Genomic DNA, 11,149 nt, shown 5'->3' on the forward strand with positions numbered 1-11,149 from the left:
AGGCAGACCGTCCCATAAAAGGTGTCTATGGAGACATGCACATACTTTAATCTACCGAATTCGGGAACATGAGTAACATCAGTCTGCCATACCTCACAGCTTTCCAGCCCTCGGGCACCCTGGATCCCAATGATGGCATGGCTGTTTTCTGACAATTAGGACACACGGCCACAATTGCCCGGGCCTGATCCCACCTCAGATGGAATTGGAGGATCAGCCCAGGTACATTCTGATGGTATTTTTGGTGGCTCAGCTTTGCCTGGTGGAAGAGATCAGGAAGCCTTGCCATCTCAGTGGGTACGGCAAGGGAATTCGCTCTTCAATTTCCTTTGGCTATCGGGCCAGGCAAATCAGTATGTGATCTCACATACATTATGAAAAAGAGTTGCTCTTGGTGGGAGACAGCATAGATTAAGTTTGAAAGCAACTCAAGGAGATGCTGATTTGAGACCTCCTTCAATAAAGCATTTTCTGCTCTAGCTACCACCCCTGCAACGTACGCCGAATCCGTGACCAAATTAAATAATTCGGGAAACCTCTCAAAGGCCCTAACAACAGCAGTCAACTCAGCTATTTGAGGAGAACCCTCAACATATTCAACATCTGTCTCCCACTCCTGAGTTTGAGGATCTTTCCAAGTCATCACTGACTTTTGGGATCCTCCAGATGCGTATGTGAAAACAGGGCATTGAGTGGTCTCCTGCTCCTTTTCTCTTTAGGAATTAATCAGAATTGGAATTAAACAATTTGTAAGCAGGGGCATGGACTGAAACCTCTCCCATGTAACTGTGTAGAGCAGTCTGGAGTGTCTCATTCTCCCTTAACAACTGCTCAAACATTTCTTTTGTCAGCCTCTCTGGAAATGTTTAATCTTCAGAGAGGTTGATCGGTAAGTGAAAGCATGAGAAATCACATCTGGCCAGTTCCCGAAGCCTTGCCCTAGCTTTCCTGACCAGCTGAGCAACCAATTCCTGTGGCTTTGTAATACTTTTGGAGCGCTGGTGACTGAGGAAGACCCATTCTGTGATTAAGAGAGGGTCCCTCTGGTCCTGGTCCCATTGAAACAACAGCCCATGGAGGTGTAGCAACTTCCCCAACACAATGAATTTGAATGGTAGATCTGGTTTACACTGATGTGCTTGTCTCTCGGATAGTGGTTTTCCCATAGTTTCTGAGGCGTTCCTTGCCTCTGGGGTCAGTGACCTTGGGGAACTAAGCCCCTCTCCCCCCTTCAAAGATCGGGGCTAGGTCTTCAGTGGTAATGCCTAGCCAAGGTCTGACCGAGTTCCAAATCCCACACAGGGAATGGAGATCACTGGGAGGACCATTGTTCCTCAAAAATTGATCTTTAACAGTGGTCCCAAAACTCTGGTCGATCTCCATTCCCATCATTGGGATCCGGGGTGAATCCCCAAGGGCTGGAAAGCTGTGAGGCGTGGCAGACCAATGTTACTCATGTTCCCAAATTCGGTAGATTAAAGTATTTGCATGTCTCCATAGACACCTTTTCTGGAGCAGTCTATGCCATGTTGGGCACCAGCTGATGCAGTGCTGGAGTGCCAGGCTAGCTCACCACCACCAAGGCACCACGCCAAGTGTGGGGAACAGCTCCTGAATTAAGCAGCAGGAGCTGAACCTTAGAGCTGCTGCTCTACAGCACGTTAAGCTGTCAGCACATGGAAGAGGCAAAGGATGAGGAGGAGGCTCTCTTTATGGGTTCCAGTAATGGGTCTGTTCTCTGAAGGGGTCAGGGGCAAAGACCTCTGTGCTCAGGATTAAATCCAGGGAGGTTTCAGGGGCTGGGTATAAATTTTTAACCAATCAGGGACAAATAGGCAAGGAGCACAAGGTGGGGTTTACAATACAGGAACCAATAAGGATAAGGGAGAGGAGAGGACAGGTCACATGGGCCAATGGGGCCTTCAGGATTTGGGGATTTCCAGAGGGGTGATACAATCAGGGATTAGCCCAACTGGGGATTGACAGGGAAGGGTCTGGAAGAAGGGGCAGGGTTGCAGTGATAGGCGGGGAAGGCTCAGGAATAAGGGGTTGGGTTGCAATGTTAGGCAGCGTAGGGGAGGATACAACTTGGGTGCAAACCAACTATGGGGGAACATAGGAACAAGCCATTAACTGTACAACCATAAATTAACAAACTATTAAACACACGCCACAACACTTCAGGATTTGGTCTTTGTTTGTGTATCCTTCCAGGTTGAACGCGTTATAAAATTAAGTTCATAACATTAAGAACTTTGTAAGTGCTTTAGGTGCTCTCTCTGACCATCAAATACATCATTAAGGCATACTTCCTGAAGCAGATGCAGTCATACAGCTCAGTGCTTCAGCTGTTGCATATCTCTGAAATTGAGAAGCACTCTCAAGTTAATTAATCCTCAGTTTAGACCTGAAGTCAGTATTTACTGGGCTGAATTTTGGTCTCCAGAGTAAATGATGTGGCATGTTCCTTGCTGTTCTCTTCCCTAATGGACTTTTAGATACGTGTCCAGTCATGATGTCAATATATGAAAGCACACAATTTGAAGAAAGCAGGAGTAGATGCATGTTTTTGTCTATTGGTGAATGTTTGTGTAAATTGAGTTGTGGTCCTACCAGATAAAAGACTTAGCACCTTTCTGCTTTGAAAGGAGAGAAAACGATTGAGACAACCTCTGCCAAACTTGTATACATTTTGGTGCTCTGGTCTTTTGACTTAACACTCTTAGAGTTTAGGACAAAGTCCTGTGGGACATCAGTGTTCATCATTCAGCTCTTAAGTATTCCTGGTGTTCGTTGTTTTTCACTCCTGCTCTATAAATACCTTAATTCTATGAAAATGTATTCTAAACTTTCTCAGTAATACCCCATTTAGCAGTCAGTTTGTTGGTGACTGTATTTTCTTAGCCCTGCTACTTTCTGTCCGTCTCAGGCTTGTTTGGCTACAGGACTTATAACAATTAACAATACACCAGTTTTACCTTTTTGTCAGAAGTGAGCCTTTTCTGGCTTTCTTCAGGCATTCCAGCCATTTACAGAGGCTTTCTTGCAGTATTGTGAATGATAATGCTCTCAAAATAGAGCTTATTTTCCTTAGTGGAAGGATTGCACACACACTGCACACATTAATTTGTATTAGTATTACTTCTAAATTTGTAGTATCTATTGAGAACATGTCTGAGAACAGATAGATTGCCAATAAGGGCTCATTTGAACAATTTTTTAAAAAAGATCTTGTGTTTTTGAGGAAAGATTTTAATGATTTTAAAATAATTTACACACTTTGTGTGCTTATAGGCATCTGCTCAATGTGTGGCAAGAAGGTCTTGGATACGAAGAACTACAAGCAAACATCTGTCTAATTGTACTGACTAGTCTTTTTATGAACTTTGGCTTCAGTGTCTTTGTACAGTAACTTTTCTCTAAAATAATTTGTGAATATTACTTTCTGGAAGATAGTACATTTGCTTGGAATAAGAAGTAAAGACAGTCTGATTGCCTAAAATGTACATAATATTTCATTATTGTTGTTTTAGCACTAATATTAACTGGTATTTGAAGGTAATGGCTTTCAGCCATTGAAACTGAAACCGTTCAAAGGGAAGGAGAGGATCTGAGGGGATAGGTTGAAACTGTTACCCTCAGAACACGGATCTTGGAGATGAATACTTTTCCCCTATCACAAGTCTTCTGGTTATCTTGTGGTAATGTTTTGTAGATGTGTAAAATCTGAACTTGCATCACCTTATTAAAGTATCTTCATTTATTTGTGTGCCTTTATTTATTTATAACTATTCTCATCTCAGACTATTATGACCTTGTTCTTCAGATTTTAATGCAATTGTCCTGTTGTATTTTGTTTCTGCCTATGGTATAGTTGGTTAAATCACAAATTCTTAATCTAGTAAAATCTGGTGTGTTGCCCTGCCAGTTCTTTCTTTGTTATTGTTGTAGTTTAGCCCCAGCCAGCAACCAAGCCCCATGAAGCTGCTCCTTCACTCCCCCACCATCAGGACTGGGGACGGAATTGTAAGGGTAGAAGCTTGACAACTTGTGGGATAAAGACAGTTTAATAGGAAAAACAAACCAAAGAATTAATTCACTACTTCCCATGTGACTCGATCTTCTCGAGTGTGGCCCGGCTAGCTCAGTGATGAGGTTTCTCTTCACTCGAGTTTCAAGCCAGCATATGTTTGTGGGGTTCACTGATTTTCTTCAAGAATCCAAGTCTATAGAGCGAGTAAAGAAATCAGGGGGGGACTCTCTCTCTGGTTTGCATTCCACAGTTTATTTCTGTGAAGGGGAATCCAAAGGATGAGAGACAAAGGATTTGGGGTCTGGGGGGGTCTCTTTTAACAGGGTTTCTCGGAGGGAGGGAACATCAGAGAGGGAACCAATTATTTTTCTCAGTTAGTACATCTTACAAACTTTCTACAAATCAAGGTTACACACACCAAGATAAGAAATAACAGACACTAACTTCTTCAAATGCCCACAAAGATGTAGGAGTATTCTGTACAGAGGGGCAGAGGGGGAGAGAGGGGGGGCTTGGTTTCCTGGCAACACAGGGGGGAAAGAAAGGGAAGGCAAGGTAAGCATGCCCTCTCAGCTTCCATAGTTTAGAGGCATTCTGGGACAGGAAAAAGTTACAAACTTCCGTGTAGGAAAGAAGGGTTCTCTTCTCCCAACCTCGTGCTTTCCTGGGCTAAAGAAACTTCAAGCAGCTGGAAATGCCAGCGGAGTCCTCTCTTTACTCTATCCGGCCTCTCGCCGTGGGGCTGAGGAGAGAAACTTCAGTAACCATGGTAACTTGACACCAGGTAAACAGGAGAAAGAGAAGCTGGGGGTGGGGGGAGAATCACAACTAAAAGATGGGAAAAGATACATTTCAGGCTATCAACTACAACATCTCCCCCTAATTTTTTCCAAAAGAAGGAAGGGAATTTGGTTTTACTTCTTCAAACCAAGGGGAAGGGGTTTTGGGGTATATTGGGATTTGGGAATTCTACAGCATTTATCTGAGGTGCAGGAGAAATTAACTTGGTGGTGGTGGTAACACACTAACGTTACAAAACAGAAAACATAATCAAAACAACAACAACAATTACAAAACCCCTAAAACAGTCCGGAAAACAGAAGACAGCCATCCCGAAAATCCCCATCCTGAGAAAATGTCTACAAAACTGTCATATTGAGGATGGTTTCTTCTTAAAATACAGGTAAACAAGGAACAAAAACCATCAGCTAAATTCATCAATAAACAGATTTAACAGTGGAAAGTCAGGGTAGAATGGAGAATCTGGATTTCCTTCTCTACCCAAGTACCTGTTTGTTCTTTGAACTTCTGCTACTGAAATATCGGGGGGTCTTGTGGGATGTTTTTCAATGTACGGTTTTACCCACCTCTGTGGGACCCACCGCAAACCCAGGGGTGTTGATACACAAGCGTATCCTCTTCCCCATGTCACTAATTTGTAAGGACCTTCAATTTTTCCACTCTCAGGGTCTCTCATCAGCACTGGTGGATGTTCCTTGAGTTTGTGTTTGCCATGAGGGGAGAAATGCTTAACCACTGGGGGGTTTTGATCTTCCATAGAACAGTTTAAAAAATTGAGAGTGAACAGGGCTTTGCATAATCTTTCTTGTGGCGTTAACTTTACTTTGTTTTTCCATTGATTTTTCAAAACTCTTTTGAGTGACTGGTGTGCTCTCTCTACTATTGCTTGACCTGTTGGAAAGTGGGGGATTCCTGTCTTGTGTCTCACTCCCCATTCCTGCAAAAATTCCTTAAACACTTTGGAAATATATGCTGGTCCATTATCTGTTTTAATTTCCTTAGGGATTCCTAGCACAGAAAAAGCTTGCAACAGGTGCTTTGTGGCATGCAGACCTTTTTCTCCTGCATGGGCTGAGGCAAAAATTGCTCCCGAGAAGGTATCAATGGATACCTGTACATATTTTACCTGTCCAAATTCAGGGATGTGTGTTACATCAGTTTGCCATACTTCACAGCTTCCAAGTCCCCTTGGATTGACTCCAGCACCCAGGGATGGCAGAGCTGTGCGCTGACAGTGGGGACATATGGCCACAATGGCTTTGGCTTGATCTCGTTTCAGATTAAACTGTCGAATCAAACCTGGTACATTCTGATGAAACATTTCATGGCTTAATTTTGCCTGTTGAAACAGGTCAGGGAGTCTGGCCAGTCCAACAGGGGCAGCAGCCAGGGAATCAGCTCTGTCATTCCCTTCTGCTATGAAACCAGGTAATTCCATGTGTGACCGGGTATGCATAACAAAATAGGGATGTTCTCGATGGGAAACTGCATAAATTAATTTTGAGAGCAATTCAAACAAAGTTCTGTTTGAGATCTCCTTGAGGACTGCATTTTCTGCTCTGGAAACTACTCCTGCTACATAAGCTGAATCAGTGACCAAATTGAATGGTTCTGAAAACCTCTCAAATGCTCTAACCACTGCTGCTAACTCAGCAATTTGAGGGGATCCTTCTACATAATCAACATCTGATTCCTACTGCTGCGTCTGAGGATCCTTCCAGGTCATTACTGACCTTCGGGATGCTCCAGAAGCATCAGTAAAAACAGTCAAAGCTTCAAGGGGCTTCTGACTCCTCTTATCTTTTGGTACCAAATTAAATTTTAAATTAAACAATTTGTGTGCAGGGGCATGAACTGAAATCTGCCCAGTAAAATTCTCCAGAGCAATTTGCAGGGTCTCTTGATTCCTCAAGAGGTGCTCAAACATTTCCCTGGTCATCTTCACTGAGGAGGTTTCTTCCTCAGAGAGGCTTAGGGGCAAATGTATACATGAAAAATCACAGCCAGCAAGTTCTCTCATTCTCAGCCTGGCCTTTCCAACCAGCTGGGCCATCAATTCTTGTGGCCTTGTAATATTTTTGGACCGATGGTGACTGAGAAAGACCCACTCAATGATTATCAAATGGTCTTTCTGGTCTTTGTCCCACTGAAAAATCAACCCCTGAAGGTGTGGCAATTTCCCCATTACAATAAATTTGAAAGGCAGCTCTGGATGGCATCTATGTGCCTGTCTCTTCTCCATCATGCTGCTTACCTTCTCTAAAGCATCCCTGGCTTCTGGAGTCAGAGTCCTTGGAGCACTCAGCTCATCTCCCCCTTTCAATAAATTGAAAAGAGGGGCTAGGTCATCAGTGGCAATGCCTAGCCAAGGCCTAACCCAATTCAATGTTCCACACAGAGAGTGCAAGTCGGCTAAGGTTTTGGGATTGCTGTTAAAAGCTAATTTTTGAGGAACAATTGTTTTTGCAGTGATTTCCAGACCTAGGTATTTCCAAGGAGGCATCTTTTGTACTTTTTCCTCCTGAAGGGTGAGTCCTGCAGTTGTTAAAACTTCGGTCACCCGGTCCAGTGTGGACTGTAGCAATTTTTCCTGGGGGGCACACACTAGCACATTAACCATATAATGCAGGATGATGGCTTCCCCCACCTCAGCTCGCACAGGGGATAACAAGGCAGCAACATACCATTTGCAAATCACAGGTGAATTTTTCATCCCTTGGGGGAGGGATTTCCAATGAAACCTTCTCATTGGGGCTTCTCTGTTGAGGGAAGGCACAGAAAAAGCAAACCTGGGGGCATCGATAGGGTCTAGAGGAATTTTGAAAAAGCAATCTTTGATGTCAATCACAGCCAATTCCCAATCTTGAGGAAGCATGGCAGGAGACGGCATCCCTGGTTGGAGAGGTCCCATGTCTACAATGACTTTGTTAATTTCTCTCAGATCATGAACTAATCTCCACTTGTCTTTCCTTGGCTTTTTAATGACAAACACAGGGGAGTTCCAAGGGCTAAAAGTAGGTTCAATATTGCCTTGGGCTAATTGCTCATCTACTAACTCGTTTAGCGCCTTTAATTTCTCTTTACTCAGCGGCCACTGGGGTATCCAAATTGGGGAATCTGTGGTCCATTCTAGTTTCTGGGTCTGGCGCTTCTCAGTGGCCGCAATCAAAAATCCTGAGGTGTTTTCGGAATTTCAATGCGGACTCCCCATTGGGACATGACATCTCTTTCCCACAGGGGAACCTGGAAATCAGTGACAATGGGGCGAATAGATGCTATTTGTCCATCAGGTCCTCTAATCTGAATGGGTTCCTTTGATATCTTGGCCAATTGGGCTCCCCCTATACCTTGGATGTGGCTAACCATCGGTTGCAGTTCCCATTGTGGTGGCCATCTCCTTTCAGGGATGACAGTCACATCTGGTCCTGTGTCTATCATGCCTGTCATTCCCATGCCTTCACTACCTTTTTTCAAATGGCATGAGATGATGAGTTTGTTTTCTCCCACTGCTTGAGCCCAGTAGATCTGAGGTGCTACATCATCTACTGGGATCCCTGATGGAATGGGAATAGCTTGAGCAATTACCTGCCCTTGTGCCAGGTAGAATGGTGGGTTGATGCACCGTGCCAAAAGGATGAGTGCATCCAAATCAGCTGAAAGAGTGACAGGAGAAATTTCAATCTCTGGGGGTGTGTTTTTTGTGTCTTCAATAACAAGAAACTTACAATTCAAGTCGGGGGTCAGTTTTTCCCTCAGCGGGTCAACGGAAACAACCGTCCAGTGGCGAGATCTAAAAAATTGATCTTTCACAGTAAACAATTTGAGAGGTAATTTTGGCTTCCAAACCTCACAACCATTGGTGTTATTTCGGTGGCAGAAGTCAGACCTGTGAGAAATGTCACATTTAAGAGTGTTATCACATTCAATTTTCCCTCTCCCTGCGACTTCTATTCCACTTGTGTCTCTGCGCGGAATAGACTCGCACTGCGTATCTAGTTGTTTTGGTTCTGAGGACCCCCTCCCTTTTCCAAGTTTCTTTGCCCTTGCTTGTTAGGATATGGCACTTGGCAAAACTTTGCAAAATGTCCTGGCTGTCCACACCGATGACAGGTGAACGGTCCCTTTGGCTTTGCTGGCGATGGCCGAGTAGGTACAGTTGTGGCTGCAATCCTTCCTGGGGTTCTTTGGGAATCTTCAGTCCTTGGCACTGAAGTGCTGATTACATCCGTACACATCTCGATCAAAGTTGTCAAGGTCGGTGGTGGATCCTTCAGCAGCACCCGAATCAGTGCTTTGCAGGCTTCATTCGCATTCACTCGAGCCATTTCCAACAGCAAGTCAGAGTGCAGGGTGGTATTCTGCACTTGTCTTTCAATCTGTACCTTTAATCTATTCACAAAATCTACAAATCTTTCATCAGAACATTGTTTAACTTGAGCATAGGGAACAACAGATTCAGAAAGAGGAATATTGAAAAATGCTTTCTCTGCAGCTTTCTTTATTTTCTCTCTAACTCCTTTTGGCAAATTTTGGGCTTGGTCAATAGGTTCGCTCCAATCACCTTCACCACATAAATGATTCATGGTAATTATTTTACCCATTTCATCTAAAGCTTCAAAATCACTGCTCAGTAATTCTCCCAAAAGGGTTTTCAACAATCTTTTCCAAGCCCCTTCCCAGAGCAAATATTCTCCTGGGGACAGAAGGCAGGAAAACAAATCCTTCAAATCATGGGGGACCAATTGGTTGGAGGAGAGGGTTGCCTTTAAAAGACTTTTAAAAAATTGGCTTTCCTTTCCAAATTCCTTTGCTGCTTTGCATAATTCCATTTTCAATCGAAATGACATTGCATTCCATTCTGGTAATGTTCCTCCCCTCCCATAAGTTACAGGTGCTGCAAAGAAGGCAGGCCTCTGTTCCTGGTTTGTCCCTTCACTCCCTCCCTTCTCCACACTGTGTGAGCTGGAGGGAGTGACCTGGGAGCCAGCAGCAGAGAGAGGGCAGGCGGGGTTGCAGGGGGGGAAGGAGGGGTCAGGGGCGGGGTGCCTTGGGAGGGAGACACCCCTGAGGGGTGGGGCGGAGGCAGAGGAGGGAGGGTCTGGAGGACCAGGAGGGGGGAGGTCTTGAGGGAGGAAAGGGTTGAGGGGGGGAGGGGAAACAAAGGGATTGTGGGAAGAAGAAGCAACCTGGGGGTTGACCATGTGCTCGCCACCATTTTGAAGTTCCTGGGCCCTTTGTGTAACACTTGGGGGGGAGGCTCACCATGTGGTCTCCTCCATTTTGTGTACCCGAAAGACCACCAGGAACAAGAGGAGAGGGATACTGAGGGTAAAGAGGGGTAGGAGAGGGAGCTGGGATGGGTTTTAGGGAAAGGTTTCCAACAGCTTGGCCAGAGCTACTGGAACAGGGGTGCTGAGAGGACTCCCCCAGCTTAGGGTAACAGGGTTGAGGTAAAGAAACAGGGTTATCAGGGTTAGGATTGGATAACCTTTTTTCTTCTTTTTCAATAAGGGTTAGTCTAATCAAAATAAACAAATGGATTACTTTCTCTGCTGAACTATCTCCAGCATTCACAGATTCAGTCAATTTTGTCCCCACTCTGTTCCAAAAGGAAACAGAAGTTACATCTGCAGGAGACACTTGAGGAAAATTTAAAAAAACCCAATTTGTTATGAACGCACTCAAGAGAGTGATATGGTAAAAATTTTATTAATTACAGCAAGCAAGCAATAAGCAAAAAAATCAGCGCTGGGCGGCAGGGGAGTCTCTGCTCCTTTGGCTGCCGCACGTCCGATTTCCGTGTCTTCCCTTTTAAGTGGTCCGACTTCCGGGTTACGTGTCCTTTCTCGGGTGTCTCTGCGCATGTGCCTCCGGTCACTGGTGGTCGCTTTCTGCCTTCTGGTGGTCGCAGGATGAAGATCAGGAGTCTTCCTCTTTTGACCTTTCCTCACTGTTCTCCTTTTAAGGCTTATCTGAGTGGCTTAACTTTCTGGAATTCAAGAGAGCTTGCAAGGCTGTTCTCATAATTATACAGACGTCAGCAGCAGCCTTCAACCTCATCCCTATTACACAAAGCATAGTTTTGCAAAGCATCGTATCTTACATGTTTAGGCGAACAAAAGGGTCTCTATTTATTACACAATTCACTAATTTTTTCACTTTTTTCTTAGAAAACGGTTTCTCTCCAATTTGCAAAATGCCAATCACTTGATTAAAAATCCCCCTTTGTGCTACAGACAGTCTTGCACCCATCTCTGTGATCTCACCTGTCCGTCGCAGCTATTTCACCAACGGCTCCAAACTGCTCTGCATCCA

At 44.5% G+C, this 11,149-nt stretch overlaps 1 protein-coding gene across 1 annotated transcript in view; it reads left to right on the top strand.

The window, feature by feature from the left end:
- The window catches only part of CRIPT (CXXC repeat containing interactor of PDZ3 domain), a 6,969-nt gene extending 3,206 nt beyond the window's left edge, over positions 1–3,763 (top strand). The window contains exon 5 of the mRNA XM_005523396.3: positions 3,295–3,763. Coding sequence (XP_005523453.1) covers positions 3,295–3,359 — 65 coding nt within the window. The 3' untranslated portion in view covers positions 3,360–3,763. The remainder of the gene's footprint in view (positions 1–3,294) is intronic.
- The last annotated feature ends 7,386 nt before the right edge of the window (positions 3,764–11,149 follow it).

This window comes from Pseudopodoces humilis, chromosome 3 (assembly GCF_049639895.1).
Source record: "Pseudopodoces humilis isolate 2021_Gansu_Grassland_sample_001 chromosome 3, ASM4963989v1, whole genome shotgun sequence".
Lineage (NCBI taxonomy): Eukaryota > Metazoa > Chordata > Aves > Passeriformes > Paridae > Pseudopodoces > Pseudopodoces humilis.